At 40.1% G+C, this 23,308-nt stretch overlaps 1 protein-coding gene across 1 annotated transcript; it reads left to right on the top strand.

Moving 5' to 3' along the window:
• Nucleotides 1-12,586: 12,586 nt before the first annotated feature.
• On the top strand, nt 12,587-13,576 carry b3galt1a (UDP-Gal:betaGlcNAc beta 1,3-galactosyltransferase, polypeptide 1a). Its single transcript, XM_060918109.1, has one exon. It carries the CDS (start codon nt 12,587-12,589, stop codon nt 13,574-13,576), a length of 990 nt encoding a protein of 329 aa, XP_060774092.1.
• The last annotated feature ends 9,732 nt before the right edge of the window (nt 13,577-23,308 follow it).

Raw genomic sequence — 23,308 nt, forward strand, 5'->3', positions numbered from 1 at the left:
GTCAGCCTCGGGTGTTTCCCCTCATTACGGCTCAGCTTTACTCACACAGGCCTGAATGGGATGTAATGGGAAAACGAGCAGGAGTGCGGCTGAATTGCCAACAGTTCGTTGATTAAGTTAGTAATGTAACGAGTTCAGACTGGTGCAGCCCTGATTGGGGGAAAATAAGTTGTGCATTTCCAACCAGCGGCACATGCTGTCATTAAATAATAACAGAAGCAGCCATTTATTTCGTTGTATCAAGCAGAAGACACTTTCACTCTGATGTTCTGACTCAAGCCAATAAAATGCATGGCTATGGTTTTCACACATCTGAATAAAACATTTTGTTTGGCTGTTGGTGACAAAGCCAAAAGCATCCAAAAACCTGCACAAAAAAAAGAAGTGTCAGATCATCCAGGAATTTAAAGATACCATTTTTTCCAAAAGTACAAATAAATAATTTTTGGTACTTATTAATAGCAGAGCTCCCTGTACACGAAGCTCCATACTTAAGAGAATACGGTAAAGCATCAACCTGATTTTTGATGGCTTTTGCAACCGTACATACGAACAACATCCATGTACCACCACAGGGAACCCGATTTTTTTTTTCCCTCTCCCCCCCACAAAAAAAATCTGTCCCTCTGAGTTACATGTCAGTCCTGGGATCGAGATGCTGACCTCTTCTGCTCCTCGGACCTGCCTGATCCATCCTGGTGCCCTGTGTCTGGTTGGAGTCTCATCGCATTACTCCTGTGGAGGACGGCCCCATGTGGACAGTTGGGGGTCACGCCTGGAGGACGCTCTGGACTCTTGCAGTGGTGCTTTTGTGGCTGGGGACTGCAGTTGACTTGCTGACTTTGGGACTGCGGTTGTCGTGAACAGTTTTGCGCTCGGGTTTCCGTCGGTGGGGGGTTATAGCATCAACGAAGCTGACTTTATGTTAGGACTGTTAATGTTAATCATGTTGTTTGTTGTTGCCCAAATGAGGATGGGTTCCCTTTTGTGTCTGGTTCCTCTCGAGGTTTCTTCCTCGTGTCGTCTGAGGGAGTTTTTCCTTGCCACCGTTGCCACAGGCTTGCTCATTGGGGATAGATCAGGGATAAAATTAGCTCATATTTTAAGTCGTTCAAATTCTGTAAAGTTGCTTTGCGACAATGTTTATTGTTAAAAGCGCTATACAAATAAACTTGACTTGACCACCAGACAATTAAATTTGTATCTTTATTTACATAAGATAGACGGGTTTTTATCCAGCGCTTATTTTTAATTTGCTTTTCAAAAAAAAAAAAAGTTTTATGGAAAATATTGATGGAAATTTTCTTCTTCATAGCAGACAACGCATCTTTGCATTGTATGCTTTTTTTACCTGAATGATTCCTTACTCTGCACACTGTACACACAATTATTACATAGTTCAATAGCAATTATGAGCATCTTTCCTTAGTGTTGGATAATCTAAATCTACCGCAGATTGATATCGATTAGTTCTTATGTCTGATAATATTGGATCATAACTCTGTAGTACTGATGTCAAGTGAAAGCGCTGGTTCACTGCTGTCCACCAGGCACCCAGCAGAGTCACACCATAATAAATGTCGTGGTGTTTCTGGCGCAAAGAAAGGAATAATAACTGTAATGCGTATCTCATTATTGGTCTCACAATAATGTCAGAAGACAATGCACCGATTTATTGAGGTGAAATACACGACACTACGCAATTTGATGATTCAAATGTCATAATATTCTAATCAGGTTGATTTTGTGCCCTTGTAAATACTTTTGCTTATACACTCATCAGGAGCTCTGCATTTATGCCTAAATATCTATTCATCCATTATCTGTAACCACTTATCCTGTACAGGGTCGCAGGCAAGCTGGAGCCTATCCTACCTGACTACGGGCGAAAGGCGGGGTACACCCTGGACAAGTCGCCAAATCATCGCAGGGCTGACACATAGACACAGACAACCATTCACACTCACATTCACACCTACGCTCAATTTAGAGTCACCAGTTAACCTAACCTGCATGTCTTTGGACTGTGGGGGAAACCGGAGCACCCGGAGGAAACCCACACGGACATGGGGAGAGCATGCAAACTCCACACAGAAAGGCCCTCACCGGCCACGGGGCTCGAACCCAGAACCTTCTTGCTGTGAGGCGACAGTGCTAACCACTACACCACCATGCCGCCCGCCTAAATAAATAAATAAATAAATATAAGTTACTGATAATGAAAGGAGTACTTAGTGTTATTATTAACATTAGTCATATTAGTACTTGTTGTAAGCAATCAGTTTCATGGAACCTTTTATTGCACTCTCTGTTTAGGATGTTATGGTATTTGAGTACTGTAAAAGCTTTAATAGAGAGAGAGAGCGTGGTCATTAACGAGTGCACGTGTCTCAGCACTCGCAGACATGAGAGTGTTAATCTTACATCTAAAATAAACATCTTATCTCACCTGTGCGACACTTAAACGCTTGAACTCAAGCATCTTTGGGGAAAGCCATGGCCTGATGGTTAGAGAAGCAGCTTTGGGACCAAAAGGTTGTTGGTTTGATTCCCTGGACCATCAGGAATGGTTGAAGTGCCCTTGAGCAAGGCACCTAACCCCCCAGGCTGCTCTGGGTATGTTGTATGTCGCTCTGGATAAGAGCGTCTGCTAAATACCTGTAATGTAATTAACTCATGAAATTGTGACATTATTGATATTTGGTCCAACTTGCTTCTCAATTAGTGATGGAAACATTTGTCACATTTAGCTGTTGTATTTTCTCACACGCATGTCAAGTTGTCGTACGCAAAATGCACCACAGATCACACAATGACCATACAGCATCTGCCCGTTTTTGATAAAATGGACGAATAAACTGCATCAGTGCAACTCGTACACAATGCATATCTTGCTTTTCATTGGGAGAAGCCATGGCCTAATGCAGGGGTTTTCAAAGTGTGGGAGAGTCAGCCTCCCTTCAGAGAGCAAATAAATAACAGCGCCCCCCCCCCCCCCCCCTTTACAATTTTTATTGCTGCTATACTTAATGTTCCATTCGTATTAAAAAAAAAAGGGTTGTTGTACACATTATTTTTTTATTTTAAACATATGAGCTTTTTTAAACCTCTTTTTTTTACAACATTTTAAACATCTGTGCTTTTTAAAACCTCTTTTTTTTACACATTTTAAACATCTGTGCTTTTTAAAACCTCTTTTTTTTTACACATTTTAAACATCTGTGCTTTTTAAAACCTCTTTTTTTTACACATTTTAAACATCTGTGCTTTTTAAAACCTCTTACACATTTTGAACATCTGTGCTTTTTAAAACCTCTTTTTACACATTTTAAACATCTGTGCTTTTTAAAAAACTCTTTTTTTACACATTTTAAACATCTGTGCTTTTTAAAACCTCTTTTTTTTACACATTTTAAACATCTGTGCTTTTTAAAACCTCTTACACATTTTGAACATCTGTGCTTTTTAAAACCTCTTTTTACACATTTTAAACATCTGTGCTTTTTAAAAAACTCTTTTTACACATTTTAAACATCTGTGCTTTTTAAAACCTTTTTTTTTACACATTTTAAACATCTGTGCTTTTTAAAACCTCTTTTTACACATTTTAAACATCTGTGCTTTTTAAAACCTCTTTTTACACATTTTAAACATCTGTGCTTTTTAAAAAACTCTTTTTACACATTTTAAACATCTGTGCTTTTTAAAACCTTTTTTTTTACACATTTTAAACATCTGTGCTTTTTAAAACCTCTTTTTACACATTTTAAACATCTGTGCTTTTTTAAAACCTCTTTTTTACACATTTTAAACATCTGTGCTTTTTAAAACCTCTTTTTTTTTTACACATTTTAAACATCTGTGCTTTTTAAAACCTCTTACACATTTTGAACATCTGTGCTTTTTAAAACCTCTTTTTACACATTTTAAACATCTGTGCTTTTTAAAAAACTCTTTTTACACATTTTAAACATCTGTGCTTTTTAAAACCTTTTTTTACACATTTTAAACATCTGTGCTTTTTAAAAAACTCTTTTTACACATTTTAAACATCTGTGCTTTTTAAAACCTTTTTTTTTACACATTTTAAACATCTGTGCTTTTTAAAACCTCTTTTTACACATTTTAAACATCTGTGCTTTTTTAAAACCTCTTTTTTATACATTTTAAACATCTGTGCTTTTTAAAACCTTTTTTTTTACACATTTTAAACATCTGTGCTTTTTAAAACCTCTTACACATTTTGAACATCTGTGCTTTTTAAAACCTCTTTTTACACATTTTAAACATCTGTGCTTTTTAAAAAACTCTTTTTACACATTTTAAACATCTGTGCTTTTTAAAACCTTTTTTTACACATTTTAAACATCTGTGCTTTTTAAAACCTCTTTTTACACATTTTAAACATCTGTGCTTTTTTAAAACCTCTTTTTTACACATTTTAAACATCTGTGCTTTTTTAAAACATCTTTTTTACACATTTTAAACATGTGCTTTTTTAAAACCTCTTTTTTTTACACATTTTAAACATCTGTGCTTTTTAAAACCTCTTTTTTTTTTTTACACATTTTAAACATCTGTGCTTTTTTAAAACATCTCATAGCATCGTTAGCGAGCACCTCTTGACAGACAACACACTGTGGCAGTGGAGCATCTTCAGATCCAGTCCATGAAAATCCAAACTTTAAATAATCGTGGTCATACTTCCTTCTTTTTTTGCTTGGCCCAAACTCTGTCTCCTCACTCACTGTAGCTTTAGGTACTAAAAATCGATCCATTTTGTCTCTGGCAAAGGCTAGCTGAAGTTCGCTAAATGTCCGCAATAGTAACTTATTCTGGTTTATTTTTCCTCACATTGCGCCCCCCCCGAAGAACTCTGGCGCCCCCTAGGGGAGGCGCGCCCCACACTTTGAAAAGCCATGGCCTAATGGTTGGAGAAGCAGCTTGGGGACCAAAAGGTCGTCAGTTTGATCCCCTGGGCCAGCAGGAATGGCTGAAGTGCCCTTGAGCAAGTTCCCCAACTGCTCCCCAGGGCGCTCTGGGTATGTTGTATGTTAATTCTTTTAACTCTGGCCCCTGGTCCTGCCACACCGCCATCGAACAAAAACTCTTGGTGTAAAAAGTGTGTTCTACTGCTAAAACTCCTTAGCATCCATTGACCTCAGATCAACACCCACATGGATGATGCATGCAGTAAGCTTGCTGATTCAGCTCTCTCTCTCTCTCTCTCTCTCCCCCCCCAGTATATGGATGTGAAAGACAGAATAGCAACTCAAATCAATTCCTTCTGTCTGAACACACACACAGCAAAATCTCCAAGGAGAAATAAAGCCTTGTAGTGTTTGTTTGTCCAAAGGATATTAAACGAACATGTGGGTGGTCATGTCGCTCGAGGAGATTAGTCAGGTTTGATTTCAGCATGGACAAACAAAATGTAGCACAGAGCAAACTTGCCTCTTCAGTATTTTTTTTCAGGACTTTTCAACTTAAAGTCCTCAGGAAAAAAAAAAAACCACAGTGTTTTATCTTTTGCTGTCAACTGTTCTCGTTTAACACCAAAGCACATGGTATTCCCCCCACACACACTTATAAATGTTTAACATTTTAGTCAATGATGTAAGCAATGTCTTCATAAAATCATTAATCGCTAACAGCAAATGAACTCCAAACAGCCAAACTATCCATCATCCTCTTTTCCAAAATGTATGTTATGGGGACATTTTCGTAATTTCCTAATCATGTCAAAGCTGAGAACATGTCCTCGTTTTCTCCCGACACTCTTGCTAGCACTTGTCCCAAATCACCTATTGCTCTTTCAGTATCCGTATCATTGCTTATAGTGGCACGCATTTTATATATATATATATATATATATATATATATATATATATATATATATATATATATATATATGTCCCAACAGCCAGCCGCTGTGTCCGGGGATCAGGTCGTCGAGGCCCCTGCCTTCGACTGCCACCCAATCCACACTGCACCAAACCCCTACTGCTACCTCTGTGGGTGGTGAACCCACAGGTGGTCGGGCCCACGTCACCTCTTCGGGCTGAGCCCGGCCGGGCCCCATGGGCAAAGGCCCGGCCACCAAGCGCTCGCATACGAGCCCCAACCCCGGGCCTGGCTCCAGGGTGGGGCCCCGGCTGCGTCCTACCGGGCGACGTCACGGTCCTGGATTTTTTCTCCATAGGGGGTTTTTGGTGAACTGCTCTTGGTCTGGCCTGTCACCTAGGACCTGTCTAACATTTTTCTGGCCATTTTGAGCATTTAATCGACCCCACAAATGTGATGCTCCAGAAACTCAATCTGCTCAAAGGAAGGTCAGTTTTATAGCTTCTCTAAAGAGCTCAACTGTTTTCAGCTGTGCTAACATGATTGTACAAGGGTTTTCTAATCATCCATTAGCCTTCTGAGGCAATGAGCAAACACATTGTACCATTAGAACACTGGAGTGAGAGTTGCTGGAAATGGGCCTCTATACACCTATGGAGATATTGCACCAAAAACCAGACATTTGCAGCTAGAATAGTCATTTACCACATTAGCAATGTATAGAGTGGATTTCTGATTAGTTTAAAGTGATCTTCATTGAAAAGAACAGTGCTTTTCTTTCAAAAATAAGGACATTTCAAAGTGACCCTAAACTTTTGAACGGTAGTATATATTATATATATGAATGAATGAATGGATGAAGTTGTATAACTCATTATTTCTCTCAGAGACAGCACTGCTTTTTCAGGATGGATTTCTGAATATTGATGTAGACACACACACACACACACACACACACAAAGCCTTTCATGAAAGAAGTCACCTTGAAGCACTTTTATTGTATAAAACGATTCAAGCACTGAGCAATATCCAGGATACACATTATAAAAGTCTAAACTTCCACCAGTGATTTTTGAACTCTGTCTCGTTACAAGGGACCAACCCTAGAACCACCCCAAAACAAAATGGCAGCTCGTATTAAAATCATTGTAAAAGGACCTTTCTTTGTTTGAACACAGACTTCTGATTGGCTGCCCAGTGCAGACTTCTCATTAACTAAAGCATACCTTCTGCTCAATTTGAAATAAAACCTAACCCTAACCCTGCTGGACTCTTCCCCATATCTTATTCTTTTTTAGATTTATATATGTAAATAGGCAGCACGGTGGTGTAGTGGTTAGCGCTGTCGCCTCACAGCAAGAAGGTCCGGGTTCGAGCCCCGTGGCCGGCAAGGGCCTTTCTGTGCGGAGTTTGCATGTTCTCCCCGTGTCCGCGTGGGTTTCCTCCGGGTGCTCCGGTTTCCCCCACAGTCCAAAGACATGCAGGTTAGGTTAACTGGTGACTCTAAATTGACCGTAGGTGTGAATGTGAGTGTGAATGGTTGTCTGTGTCTATGTGTCAGCCCTGTGATGACCTGGCGACTTGTCCAGGGTGTACCCCGCCTTTCGCCCGTAGTCAGCTGGGATAGGCTCCAGCTTGCCTGCGACCCTGTAGAACAGGATAAAGCGGCTAGAGATAATGAGATGAGATGAGATATATGTAAATACTTAATTTATCTAGAAATTTTCTCTATTTTCTATTCTCTGTTTATCCTGTAATGATGCTGCTAGAATTTTAATTTCCCTGAAGGAACCCGCCCAAAGGGATCAATAAAGTTCTATCTAATCTAATCCACTTGTATTTCCCACCATATGATATCTTAATGTTTTAAGTACACCATGGCGATTCTGTGTTTAACACACTAAGTGATCCGCAGGTGCTAAAGAAGGCAACTGAACTTGCTTGAAATCCTTGAAGGTAACCTACAGGATAACTGAGAGGGTCAATGACCCATGTGACCTCAACGACTCGACTTGGGGCTGCTTTTGGTCTACTAGAGGATAAATACCTGGAACTCCCCACGAGTCAGACAGAACTGAAGAAGCCTTTCGGATGAGAGGTGAAACGCCTTCAAGGATTTCAAGCAAGTTCAGTTGCCTTCTTTAGCACCTATGGATTACGATGACCTGGATGACTGAGAACCTTCACAGATGACACTAACACTGATAATCAGTGGTGAAGAAACACAAAGATGGTTACACACAAGATCCTCTCAACATTTGAACTCGTAAATTGTTCCAAGGCTCAGCTTAATGGAGACTAGTGTCAGAAAACCTTCTGAAAACAACATAAGCCATTCCACCGAATTGGTGCCATTTCCGTCCCTAGAAAATTATATGTATGAATGCACATAAAAATGTACTTTAAAATACAATTCCTTATTACGCAGAATGTCCTGCACATTGATCTGATTTCAAATTTAAGATATATAACTGTAAGGATTAATAAAAACTACCGAAAACACTGAAAAATAGCATGTGTTACCTGTCCCCACACTCTATACTTAACTATGAAATATTATGATTAAAATCCTTCAGAAACAGTATTTCTTTTGCACTGTTGAGAGACTCCATATCCTATCCATGGTTTAAATATATTTTTTTCTTAAGAAATCCACAATATCTTAGTTAAAATACACATTAAGTCGTGTCCCTGGGTTTTCACTCAGTCCTGTTACCCAAACATATTACCCCATCTGACAAATTTGGAACATTCCATAAATCACATGCTCAGCAGGAAGTTACATCAGTTGTGTCTTCTGAAGGCCATGGGAAAACCAAAAGTTAGTTTTGTCATTTACTTTTCTGTATATTTGATGATTTTTTAACTTTGACTGATAAGGTCAATGTCAACATACTGTCCTGTTACTTAAATTATTTCTTAGATGATATTTGTTTATTTTAAAAATACAGATTTTTGGTAAATCACTAGAATGTGCCAAGTGTGGTCATGCTATTAGCGATGACGCCATGTGGCTTAATTCCATGTATTAGCTAATCCTAGGCTAAAAACTCAGTCCTGTTACTTTCAGAGTTTTGGTAACAGGACTGAAAAAAATGCAGCCATCTTTGACTTCCAAACCTTGTAACGTAGCCTGAGGTTGACCAATACACATTTTGAATAGTTAAATATGTGCGTTATTATAATCAGTGTTGAAAAGATATAACAAATTAAGTTTAATTTGGGAGTGGTACAACAAGCAAATGGCACCCATTTGATGGAATGTCCCATATCATAAATTCAGGCTAAATAACAACATAATTTCTCCATGATCTTAGAAAAATATTTGTAGCAGGCTAATGCAGTTTTGTATGTAATGCTCATAAAATATTGAAATGAGAGAGTACTTTCTAAACTGGCTAAGAAAGGTACATTCCACAGTCTGACCTACTGATCCTTGTAACACAGAAAGCCTGGTACAAAGATAACCGTAGCCAGAGGTACAGAAATCCTGACATATTGTGAAGCTCTAAACAGTAATCTTGAGGTATAAAATAATCCTACAGTGCATTTTGGTAACGAGAGCAAATTGTAATTTTTTTTTTTTAGTTTTTATTGGCTTTAAGTTTATTGGATCATTTATTCCATTTTCTTTCCGTATTTGCAACCTTTTATCAAAAATATTGATCCAACCTTGAACTTTTGGGTTTTCCATTGGGAAAGCAAGTTGAAATATTTATGTAAATCACTTACATAAACTACAGATGTGATAAAATGTCTGCTGATCTACTTATAACAATAAATACGACTAAAGCACAAGACAAATTAAGTTGTATTGAATCCAACTGGCCTACAGAGGCTATTCATGCCTGATAGATTTCTCTTGCAGCACTTTGCATTTGTAATGTCAGTGCAAATGACTTCTCTGAAAGCAGTTTCAGATTAAACGCACTGACTAATCAATAGACGAGATGGGAAACGGTTGGCTCTTGCCGTTTGGAGATAAATACCTTGTTGCATTCATTTTCGCAAATTTGCTCTGGTTAAGATTTTACTCAAATGTGCTGTTCTTCTTGTAGTATACACATTCATTCAGTGTTACCTTTCCATCGAATGTTTGGAGTTGAATGAACAGAGTATTCATGTGACTCTGAAGATTAAAAAAAAAAAAAGTGTGAAGGTAAACTCTTGTCATGATCACCTCTGTGAGGACCAGATTGGTTTATTGTGTTTGCATTTTATTTACAAAAAAAAAAAAAGCATTAAAATTCCCTAACAGTTAAAACTCGCCAAAGTGAGAGGTGTAGTATATTTTAGAGAAGGTGCACAATACTGTATTATGCAAGTTGTGTTGGAACAATAATGTTGAAAATTTACTAAAACAGAACCTTATACATTCCTACACATACCTTTGTGACATCAGATGAAGACGGCGTCACATCACTTCTGTCCTTGAAAGCCCTTCATTGTGTCTTTTAGAATGAACTTTCTGATCAACATTTACTTGTCAGGATGGATACCAGAGCTTAGAATTGTAGTCAAGACCACCTAAACCGAGACCAAGTCATGAACAAGACCAGAGTGTATCAAGACCAAGACTTTGAGGGGTTGAGGTCAAGTCAAGGCCAAGACCAAATCATGACCAAGACTAAAGGGTATCGAGACCAAGACAAGACCAAGGCAGGGTAAGACCAAATCATGACCAAGACCAAAGGGTATTGAGACCAAGACAAGACCAAAGGGTATCGAGACCGAGACCAAGGCAGGGCAAGACCAAGTCATGACCAAGACCAAAGGGTATCGAGACCAAGAAAAGACCAAGACTAAAGGGTATCGAGACCAAGACAAGACCAAGACAGGGCAAGACCAAGTCATGACCAAGACCAAAGGGTATCGAGACCAAGAAAAGACCAAGACTAAAGGGTATCGAGACCAAGAAAAGACCAAGACTAAAGGGTATCGAGACCAAGACAAGACCAAGACAGGGCAAGACCAAGTCATGACCAAGACCAAAGGGTGTTAAGACCAAAACAAGAGCGAGACCAAGTCAAGACCAGGACCAGACCAGTGTGTGTGTGAAGGAGGACAAGGGAGGGGTGACTGCAATTAACAGGAAGAAAATTTTCAAATTACCAGTGAGTCACGTTATTGGTCGGATTTGAAGCAGGAAGTTTTACATCCAATCACAGTAATGATGCTAACAAATAAATCAGACAATGCACAGACAGTTTAGTGAAATCCCTACAGTTGTGGTCTTGAAATAAAATCCTGAGTCCTTCATGTCTGAGGCCAAGACAAGACCGAGTAAAAATGTGGTCGATTCTGGGATGAGACTGAGACCTTCAAAAAGTGGTCTTCAGACTGAGACCGGTCTCAAATACTACATCATCATCATTACTATTATTATTATTATGTCTCTGTTCACATAGGTTTCCGTCAGATTCTTCAGTCTCCTCCCACCTCCAAAAACGCCCCTCTCTGTATTGCTCTGTATGATGCTATAGATGCTGAGGTCAAGCTCCAGAATGCCGATGTGATGACTGTGTGTGCACGCAAGTGTTTACAATGCGTGTTTGCATGAAAGAGAAATGTCTCATTTTCACCATCACTTTATGGTCCTGGTAATTAAACAGCTTGAGGTGCTGCAGTGTGCTGCAAATGCAATATAGTGCCGAGAGAGAGAGAGAGAGAGAGAGAGTATATGCATAAAGCCCATATATCCAGTTATGTCTTGCTTTATCTAACATTAACTCATCAGACGTCACACAGAGACAGAGAAACAGAGATGCTGAAAAGGAAAAAAGCAAAGCATGGGTGTGTACTGCCTGTTAAATTATACATCATATGACCTTCGACTCAACTGCATTACAGAGAAACAGAGAGAGATCATTTTTCCTCAGCACCCGCAGCATCTCACATTTTAACCTCTTGGCTTATTATTCAGTTGCTCACCTTAAACCGTGTTATTCGGTACCAAAAGCCAAACTGTATCCTAATGAATGTAGTCCTAATGACATGTTCTGGGAGTTTAACCTTCATCCCTAATGCTTACTATGATGTCAGGAAATAGGAATATTATCACATTGGCTCTGTCAAAGTCAGAGAGAGAGAGAAAGTGAGCCGTGAAAAAAGATGTCTATTTGAGCTACGGGCTCTCATCGATTCTCCATTAAAGCATGCACTGCATACAGAGCTGCACTTTCTTCTTTCTCTGCTTTTCTACCCCAACATGATGCATGTTCCTTTGTTTCTCTCCCTCTTGCAGGCTGCCGAGGATAAGGACGTACTGAAGCCGGACTTCACGGACCGGATTTCTGAACGCATGCCGCATCACGGCATTGGTGTGTTCTGCATCAGAAAGCTGCTCAACCATCTCAACCATCCAGTAAGTTCTGCAGCACTCGGTTTTATTTAGAGATACGGATCTTTTCATTCATCCGTCTCGCCTGTCTGATCCATGGAGGAATGACACGCTGCAGAGATGACAGGGCCATAGAGAGCACAGCAGACGGGATGAATATTTATTGGATAAATTGAGGTTTTAAAACCACAACGTCAGCATGATGTTGATGAAATCCAACATGGCCTTTCAAGAAAAATAACCGACAAGGTCACCATGGCCTTAAGCACAGTATTTTTTCACATCATGCCTAGGTTTTATGAATTGACTCACTGGTCAGAGAGAGAAGTCCAGAGACTGGAGCAATGACGCTCTCTAAATAACTCCACGACTGACAACTGTGGTGAGCAGGTCTGTGGCGATATGATCTCCAAAGTGTCATGTCTGTACCTGCTCACGGTGCTGTGCTGGGCCAGCGCTCTGTGGTACCTCAGCGGCTCCCGGCCCTCCACCTTCTACGTTGGCCACGTATCTATCCCCGTTCGCAAGCAGCCTCCAAGATTGTCGAAAAACGTCACGTTCAGCAACATCCGGACACGTACGCTCAATCCACACGCATTCCACTTCTTGATCAACGAACCGAAGAAATGCGAAGGCAACCCACCCTTTCTGCTCATCCTCATCAGCACCAACCACAAGGAGTTCGACGCCAGGCAGTCCATCCGCGAGACATGGGGAGACGAGAGCATATATAATGACTTTCGCATCGTTACGCTCTTTCTGCTTGGTCACAACGTTGAGCCGGTCCTCAACCAGATGGTGGAGCAGGAGAGCCAGATCTTCCATGACATCATCGTTGAGGACTTTGAGGATTCTTACCAAAACCTGACACTGAAGACGCTGATGGGAATGCGCTGGGTGGCCTCGTACTGCCCTGACGCCAAGTACGTCATGAAGACCGACAGCGACATATTCGTCAACATGGACAACCTCGTGTTGAACCTGCTGAGACCCAATGCACAGCCCAGGCAGCGCTTCTTCACGGGCCATGTCATAAACGGCGGGCCTATCCGAGACACTCGCAGTAAGTGGTACATGTCCAGAGACTTGTACCCTGAGAACAAGTACCCACCTTTCTGTTCTGGGACAGGGTACGTGTTCTCTGGTGACATGGCAGAGTTGATCTATAAGACTTCCCTCCATACGCGCCTCATTCACTTGGAGGACGTGTACGTGGGGTTATGCCTGCGCAAACTTGGGGTCCACCCTATCCAGAACAGTGGCTTTAACCACTGGAAGATGAGCTACAGCCTCTGCCGCTACCGCAGAGTTGTCACCGTGCATCAGATCTCACCAGAGGAAATGCACAGGATTTGGAATGACATGTCTAATAAGAAACATCTCAAGTGCTAACATCCTTTACATCGCCATCTAGAGCCTGGGAGGATGCGGTAGGCCTTTGCTAGTGTTTCAGTTCTACAGGAACCAACTGTGGGTCTGAATCATGTGTCAAGGTGGAGCAGTGGTGGCTCAGGGGTTATGAGACTGAATCCCAGGATTTCCAGAAAACTGTGATTTGACTCTTGAGCAAGGCTGCTTGGAATGTATCCTTTGTAAATTGTAAGTCGCTTTCAATAAACATATTTGCCAAATGAATAAATGTTAAAAAAAAAAAAAAAGGGGTATACAGATATCAAGATATACCGTAGGATCGGCTAGATCGTGCCTGTCCGTGTAACTAATATCCTTTAGAATATGCAAGGCAAAATTCAATCCTAGTCACCATGCAGACCCATGGATAGTCTGGGAAGTTTGCTACAAAGTGCTGATGGCTTAAACATGAGCCGGGAGTGAACGTCATGATTAATTCCTGTTCTTTTATTTATAATTCCTGATGCAGAGACACAAAAACCTCTGCCATGGACTGATTAGAAAATCTTTGCGCTATAACTGTACGTTTATGCAGTCTTGGTGTTTTTCTCTGCCTGAAAGTGCTAAAAAGATAAGTATTGGTGCATTCAGTGGAGATCACTGCACACCATCACCATTATCTTACAATTTACACTTTTGTAAACGGTGACTGTGCAAATAAATATACACCAGCAGGAATGGGAAGATGGTGGATACTGTGTTAGACCTTAATAACTTCTCTGTCAGATTAACAGTGTTAACAACATTTCTCTTAATACCTAGATACACAGATGTAAATCGCCTTTAGACGTCCCACAGAGACGTGGTTAAGTATCTTTTAGCAGCCTGTTGAACTGAAAGAGCACAATATACAGTAGAGTAAGCAGAATCGAAACAATAGCAGGGGTGGACAAATAATAAATTAATTATCCAAGCCACAACACAAATTTATCCCAGGCTCATGTCCAGTTGCGTAAAAAATGACTTGCCTAAAAAGTCGTAGCTAGCATAACACAATATTATATTGTAACATGTATAATGCCAATCTAATTAGCTAGAGAAGATAGTATATGGTTAATATCCTCTTCGAACGATTTTTTGTAATGCAGCTCATTGGTTTTTTTTTTTGCCCTCAACAAAACATCAGGAAGCTCTTGGACAACATTCAACTACGAGATGTCATCTCGTGGATCACATGTTAAAGATATGATATCTTTGGCTTCATGAAATTCTCTTTATATTCTTCTAGTATGTTTAAAATCGTGAGCTGACTGTATGATGACAGATCGTTTTCGCCACCGACACCGATCTCCAACCCGACACTGCAGGTGCGAAGTGGCCAGATCGCATTATTGGAAACGCAAGCTTTGAATCACAACGTCGGAGATAGAATTTGCAAGATAAAAAGTCTCAATTGTGAAAAATTAACTTGCAAGTCATAATCGTGTGATCTTATACCCTGCAGGTCTGTTGTGTGGAAATAATTCGCAATTGCAAGATGAAGCTCTAAAATACTTCCTCATATCTGGCATTGCAGAAACAGGCTTCTCCAGTTATGCGATAGAGTTCCACTGGAATATTTTCTCCATTTTCTGATTCTGAAAAAGAGTTGTTTGTTATCCGATACTAATAAATAAGCCAAGTGAAAAACATTGACCGTGAGCCAGCTCGCACTTTGACTAATGTGTGTAGTGCAGCAGGTGGTGGGATCCATACAGTACTGTGCAAAAGTATGAGAAAACCTATTTTTTTTTAGTACAAAAAGTGGATTTGTTATAGATTTTTATTTTCCGGCTCCAACATTACCGAGTCACGACAAAAACATTTTATATTCCAATTACTAGTTTTCCAGCAGGGCGGCACGGTGGTGTAGTGGTTAGCGCTGTCGCCTCACAGCAAGAAGGTCCTGGGTTCGAGCCCCGGGGCCGGCGAGGGCCTTTCTGTGCGGAGTTTGCATGTTCTCCCCGTGTCCGCGTGGGTTTCCTCCGGGTGCTCCGGTTTCCCCCACAGTCCAAAGACATGCAGGTTAGGTTAACTGGTGACTCTAAATTGAGCGTAGGTGTGAATGTGAGTGTGAATGGTTGTCTGTATCTATGTGTCAGCCCTGTGATGACCTGGCGACTTGTCCAGGGTGTACCCCGCCTTTCGCCCGTAGTCAGCTGGGATAGGCTCCAGCTTGCCTGCGACCCTGTAGAAGGATAAAGCGGCTAGAGATAATGAGATGAGAATGAGTTTTCCAGCACAAAATTAAACAGCATATTACTGTTTATTCTATCCATATTCACTGGATATGACCAATCGCACACTCTGATTGGCTACTCTGCTACTAGACTATCAGCTTGTCTGTGAAGATTCTCAGTCATCCAGGTCATGGTAAACTGTGAGTGGTAAAAGAGAGCAACTGGACTTGCTTGAAGATTCTTGAAGACGTTTCACCTCTCATCCGAAAGGCTTCTTCAGTTCTGTCTGACTGGTAGGGAGCATCAGGTATTTATCCTCTCATGGATGAAAAGCTCATCTAAGGTGTCATTGAGTCATCCTGTTGGTGTGGGTCTACTGGGGGCTGGTTGTGAACGGCCTCGAGAGTCGTTAGGGTGATCAATGGAATGCTGATTCTCTCTGTCCTCCTGTGAGTCACTGAAAACAGCTGGGTTTTGGTGTGCATTCAGTTGTCTGGGAAGTGTGCCAAGGACTGCATTGTAGGTGGCTGATAAATGATGTCAGGCTACATCCACACGACAACGGCAACGAGATGTTATTTAAAAATATATCGCGTCCAAATGGGCAACGATCAGTAAAATATCAGGTCCATATGGCAACGCAACGCTTGCTGAAAACGATGCAATACACATGCCACACCTCTAGGGGCGCTGTAAGACGGTCCCTTCGGAGACACCAGAACAATAGAAGAAGTAAGGACGCATGCGCATAAACTATTATGCGCGAGACTTCATATTAGCCACAAAGTCAGAAAAATCTGTTCGTAAAATTACATTATAATGACCAAATACAATGAAAAGTATTTTTCCAGTCTCACCTGTGAAAGGTAATCCCATGTGATCTCGTTTGGACGGTAAACCTGTTGGTACAGTTAAACGCAGCTAATCTTTATTCTCCGCTTTGACCTATCCAATATGGTGGCGAGGATGACGTATGATTCTACGCGGAAGGCGGCGTCTTTAATGGTCCGGAATAAATTGAATGCTACACGTTGATGGAATTAATTTGTTGTTTCTCACCTGTGAAAGGTAATCCCATGTGATCTTGTTTGGACGGTAAACCTGTTGGTACAGTTAAACGCAGCACATGAATCTTTATTCTCCGCTTTGACCTATCCAATATGGCAGCGAGGATGACGTATGATTCTACGCGGAAGGCGGCGTCTTTAATGGTCCGGAATAAATTGAATGCTACACGTTGATGGATTAATTTGCTCTTTTACGCCCTTTTTGAGGAATGTATTGTAGGACTTAAATCAACATCTGAAGAGGTGAGATCGCTCCTTTTTTTCCCTATTTTTGCTGGCGGGATTGACTCTGCTCTAAGGGCAGAGTATCTCTCTCTCACTTTGCACCATTACACAATAAATATTCACAGTGAAAATATTTTGTAAGCGCGTTTCATGAACCAAGTTATAGGATTTGTTGACAACTCGCATCGAGTTCGTTACACTTCTACCCGGCGTGAAGCACTGACAGTCATGTGGTTGTGACGTCATCGTAAACAAATCCGTTCTACTCATCCAGACGACTTCACAACAGCAACGTTGCCAGATCTTTCCACTCTGGAACCCGTTCTCAAAAAGATTGCGTTTTGGGCACCCAAAACGCCGGTGCCGTGTGGACGCCAGGCCTAAACGATAAGCAATTGTATCGGACTCACCTGAATCCGTTGCCGTGTGGACAGGGCCTCAGACCCCCACCTCTGTTCAGTGATGGCCGTTCCAGGTTGACATAAATGGCTTCTTTAACTCCTCGCTCATACCAATGACACCTTAGATGAGCTTTTCATCCAGGAGAGGATAAATACCTGATACTCCCTACCAGTCAGACAGAACTGAAGAAGCCTTTCAGATGAGAGGTGAAACATCTTCAAGAATCTTCAAGCAAGTCCAGTTGCTCTCTTTTACCACCCACAGTTTAGACTATCAGCTCATATACATGAAAAGGAAAAAAAAATGGCAGAGGGCATCAAGTCAGATACATCACTTTATCAAGTATTTAAAAGAAACAGAAATAGCTAAAAGAATAGTTTTTCCCCTCCCCCCAACATCTCCTGTTCCACACTCCAGCCCAGTCGGTGGCAGTAATGCACCTTTAAGTTGGTTTGCCAACCACCAAAAAACCCTAAAGAAGAAAACCCCAAAAAATACAAAAAAAAGCAACAACAAAAAAAAGGAATTAAAGTATTTGATGGCAAGAACGTATCTTTTTTATTTTTCAAGAATTATCATCACATTTTTTCACAAATTGCTCCTGTCATTTCACCAGTTTGTTTACATTCTAAGCAGAAATGATTTTGTTGGACGTTTTGTACAAAGTTTTTATTTATCGAATTTGCAAAAAATAAAAATGCTCCGTTTCTCAAAATCCAATGAATGTGGATAGAATAAAACAGTTATTCCACTCAATCTCGTCATACGTGCTGGTGCTACGCGCCTCGTCAGCTATCAGCTCATGTACGACTCGATTTCGTGGAATAACCGTTCAATATAAAAATATATATATATATATATATATATATATATATATATATATATATATATAATGAAGGCTGATGGAAATGTTTTGCTGCAAAAATAAGCAGCAAGTGCGGCAATCAAAATCTCCAGAAAAGAAGGAAAGAACTGGGAAAATGCTCAGTAAAACTTCAAGCTCATTTCCTTATAAAACTGCACACGTTGTACCTGTGAATACGATTTTTTTTTTTTTTTTTAATCATCAAAGGATAACATCAAATATCAACTTGGCTTCATTTATTACTCGATCATTATTTTTGAAGACATTTTTTGTTCTACAGCATTTCTTTTGTATGGTACTGTACAAAGTTTTTGGTATGTTTTGCAATCATCTACACAGAGAAGAGGAGTTGTTTTTTCCCTCTGATTATATTACTGGGCAACTCTGAATAAAAAAAACTAATAGCAAGGACATAAAATCTGCTTGCTCACTGTTCGTCCACCCCTGTGTAACAGTTCGTGCTTGTTGTTTGACAGCGTATAAAAATAAGACACTAACAATATCTTTCTCGTCAAATATTAACTATGACCTTAGTGCATCCAGGTGTCCATCTCCCTAATGAGTCGAGCCTCAGGCGCTCACTTTCTGCTGCCTCTTTCCATCCTCATATAAAAAGCGTAAGAGCGTAAAGTATTCATCCAGACCGTGACTTTAAATTTAAAGACGTGTAATTATATCCACGTGTGGCTTTGCAAAGTAGTAGAGCTCAGTAGTGAACCAGAATGAAGCGATTAAAAATGTTAACGCCAAAATAGGCATCATTTCAAACAACTTATCGAATACAGAAATCATATGGACATCGATATCACAACCAATACGCACAAATAGCGCCGGCACGTACGATAAAATCTTTAATATACAAGTAATATATACTATATATCCTACAGAGCATACACATGCACAGGTTCTGCTGCCAGTTCAGTAAATATGCCTCCAAGCTTCGACGATATGCAAACAATTATCTAAACGTGTTAAGACCATTCCTGATATCACCAACACACCAGTTTTTAAGCTTTCATTCGTGTTTTCTGGATGCACCTAACGAAAACTGTTTGTGAAAACCATATATGCTGAATATTAAAGATTAAAGCCACAATCAGAGATTTATAAAAGTACGCTTTTGCTCCACGTTGTGCAATGATCACGTACAGCCATTCCTGCTGGTTTAAAGGACTCGAACCAGTAACCTTTCGGTCCTAAACCTGCTTCTCGAACCTTTAAACCAATCTTAAATGTAACAAGTGTTGCCAGGCCAAACAAACCTCGTCCGGCATATTATATATTAGGGTGCATCAGTTGCCCCCTAAAAATGAAAAGTTCCTCCGATCATGATGCATTTTTGTTTTTATGTTCCTTTTGGTAAGAAAACACACTGGGTGAAATATTTTGACAAAATTCAAAAGTTTAACGGTGGCACCAGGAGCTCAAAGTTATGGGAAAAGCTGCTATTTTATGACTTTTATGACAAAATTTCGATCACTTTTCATGAAACACTATGGCACCTTATAGAGTATACCAAATATCTCAGCTACACATTTTTAGTACATAGTCTAAATATATTATCAAGCACAGTTTGAGTTTTAGCTGTTCATTGAATCATTGTTCAACTACTTTTAAACAATACAAATGTATTATGAATCACATTAATGCTTCTCGATCTCTTGCAAAGGTTCTTAACATGATCTCTGGCTCACAAGAAATCAATAAATGGAGTCCAACATTGCGATTCAAACCATCGCAAAAACATAAAATAAGCGTTTTTTTTTTTTGGCAAAAAATGAACCTCATGGTGCCACCATTAGACTTTTGAATATGGTCAAAAAATTTTACAGGATGTCTTTATTGGTAAAAAGGAACACCCAAACAAAAATGCATCAGATTTTATGAAAGTGAGGGCAACTGATGCACCCTATTATATATGTTGACAATGGTAATATTTCTCAATCATCAGCTGTCAGGTTACATTCGTATGAAAATCCATGATCTTGAGTTTGACATTTCAGAGTCATCCAAGGTCAAAGGTCATGGCGGCAACTGAAAGCCCATTTGGCACTTCCTACAAGTTGATGAGGGTGAATATCTGTCTACCATCAACCGTTTTCAAGTTACAGCTCTCTGAAAATCCGTGACCTTGAGTTTGACCTTTTCAAGGTCACTCAAGGTCAAAGATCATGGTGCCAAATGAAAGGCCATGTGGGAGTTCCTATACGCTCATAATTGTAAACGTCTGTCTATCGGCAACCGTTTTTGAGTTATAATGGAAAATGTGTTATTTTTGACCGAATGGTTGACCTTTCCAGTGAACTTGACTTTCACTTTTACCCTGATTACCCTCAAAATTTAAAATCAGGTACTCTACAGACCATTGCCAACCTACCCTGAAAATTTGAAGTCAAATCGGTGCAACTGTCTAGACACTAGATTGTTAACAGACAGACAGACAGACAGACAAAGTGCACTGATGACAATACTTCGCCCCGCTTACTCCGTTGTATGCGAGGTAATAAAGGTACAACACTGATACTGAAGAACCAACAACCAGAACAAGTGTTTGTCCATTTTTCCGGATTGTGCCACGTACGGTAATATAGTACATTCAAAACTGGATGTCCAACGGAGTGCAAAAGTTTGCATCCTCCATGTTTTCAGGAAGAAAATGGAAAGAAACATGCACCACTGTTTAGAAATCTACGAGATTATTAAACCAGTTTGAACATTTTATTACGAACTTTATTACTATATTAAATGGTATATATCAGGAAATCTCTGACTGTGGCTTCCGAGCTGTGAGCTACACGCTCATGGCTGGGTAGTAAGGAAGTGGGAAGGGAGGCTCAATCTGTCAGTCCATCATTCATAGTGATACGCGAACTGTAGAATAAATACCACTACTTTCTTTTCTTTTTTTAAGGTACTGATTGTGCACTTTAAAAGAAATACACACAAGAAATGACTCATTGTCCTGGCATCTCTGAAGGTTTCATCAAACGTATTATTCTTTTTTTTTTTAAATAAATACCTTGATGATTCATTTTGCGTGTGTCCTGTTTTCTTTGGATCATGACATTTATTCTTTATCATGTCTTTCCTGTGACATTCTCAGGTCTGCACCAAATTCACACCCGGTGTTCGAGAAAGCAAGACTAGCACAGGAGTGCACATAGTTTTCATTCCGTCATGATCCAAAGCTGAGATATGAGCTAGTGTAATGTAATGTAATATAGTTGATAAAATATTTATAATACACAGTAGTAGAAAAGGGATGAGCCAATTAAATAGGTATAATCAAAAGTTCTGTAATTTAGTAGAGTATATTATACTACAGCATGGTATAAGACAGTATAATATAGTATTCCTATAGAAGATACAATAGGGATTGTATAGTACAGTAGATAAAATAGGTACACTTTTATTGCAGTATAATAGTTAAAATAGTTATCGTGTCATATAATAAGGTTAAGAAGACTGAACAGGTATAGTCAAAATAATTTTATAATTTACGTATATAGTAAAACACTACATTCTATCCACATTCACTGGATATGAACAATCGTGCACTCTGATTGGCTACTCTACTACTCGGATATCAGCTCATATACCATGAGTAGAGAAAAACGAAATGGCAGAGCGTGTTGCTGAACCAACCGAGAACGAAATAAAAACTACTCGAAAACAAAACCACAAAAATTAAAAGTAGTTAAAGGAAACAGAAATGGCTAAAAGAATATGGATGCAAACCCCCTCCGACCCCCAATAGCTCCTGTTCCACTCTCCAGCCCAGTCGGTGGCAGTATTGCACCTTTAAATTGGTTTGCCAAACACCAGAAAAACCTAAAGATGACGACCCCCCCCCCAAAAAAAAAATCGCTGGGTTTCACGTGACGTCACATCCGCCTCATTAGTTATTCAAAACTTTAGCTGGTGGTCGACCAAAGCTCAGTTGACGAAGGGTTTGTACGGAGAAGGTTCATTGCTCGGATGAAAAATGCCTTACGCTTGCATTGTTTGCGGTTGTTCGAATCGATCAAACCGTGAAACTGATAAAAGTTTCTTCAGGGTTCCTCGTGAACTAATAAAAAAAAAAAAAGGTGAACGAACACAGGATTTCATAAAGACGTGGAGAAAGGTGGCTTTTGAACCTCTGACTGAAATCGAAGGGAGCCGAGTCGAAGCGCGCTCGAGTTTGCAGTGATCACTTGGTGAAAGGTTTGTATTTCCCTCTCGGCTCTGTCCTTAGTGTTTTCCAAGTACTTTTCTTGCTAGGTGTCGTTATTTTACGTACTTTTTTTTTTTTTTAGTCATGAAGCGCTAAAGTCCCCGGCTGTTTCTTTGTTCACTCCTCACAAAGTCTATACACGTGAAGGTCGCGACAAAATTCTTCCCCAGCCGTACAGTTACAATGCGCCATGATCACTTCTCCGTCTTGTGTAACTAAGATCCAGGTCTTTAAAGGGGTTTCTGATGATCTTTGTGAATGATTTAGTTGAGAGATAAGAGCCAACACAAGTGAGAATCAAGCCAACTGCTGTTTGTTTGCGCTTCGTTGTAAAGACGTGAACGAAAAGCTTAAAAAAATAAAAAATAAAAATAACATACTTACACGGGCAAAAACAATCCAGGATTCATTGGGCAGCGACTTGATAGCGAGGTCCTTTACCCAGCCACATACAAAAAAGTTGTAAGCCTCCATACTCTTCCACGCTTTCATCTGTTTTGTGGTGTAGAAGGACGTCTGCAACACCAGATAGTTCGAGATGTCGGGGAACTCGACTGAAGGGTAGTTTTCGAGATCGTATTACAAATCCTTCTTTCCCAGACTGTCGGGGTCGATTCCATTGCACACAGCAATCTTCTGAATATATTTAAATTGAGCAGTGGCTTCTAGATTACGAGCGTCCTCTGATAAGTTATCGCTAGTTGTTTGCACTACGGCAGCCGTTTAGACCACCAGCTATTTCACTTCCGCTAAAACCGCTAAGAAAAGTCACGTGACTGA

This window comes from Neoarius graeffei, chromosome 4, assembly GCF_027579695.1.
Source record: "Neoarius graeffei isolate fNeoGra1 chromosome 4, fNeoGra1.pri, whole genome shotgun sequence".
In the NCBI taxonomy this organism is placed as follows: Eukaryota; Metazoa; Chordata; class Actinopteri; order Siluriformes; family Ariidae; genus Neoarius; species Neoarius graeffei.

What these genes read in the sequence shown, in the direction of transcription:
- b3galt1a (XM_060918109.1), top strand. Translation starts at nt 12,587, where the DNA reads ATGATCTCCAAAGTGTCATGTCTGTACCTGCTCACGGTGCTGTGCTGG.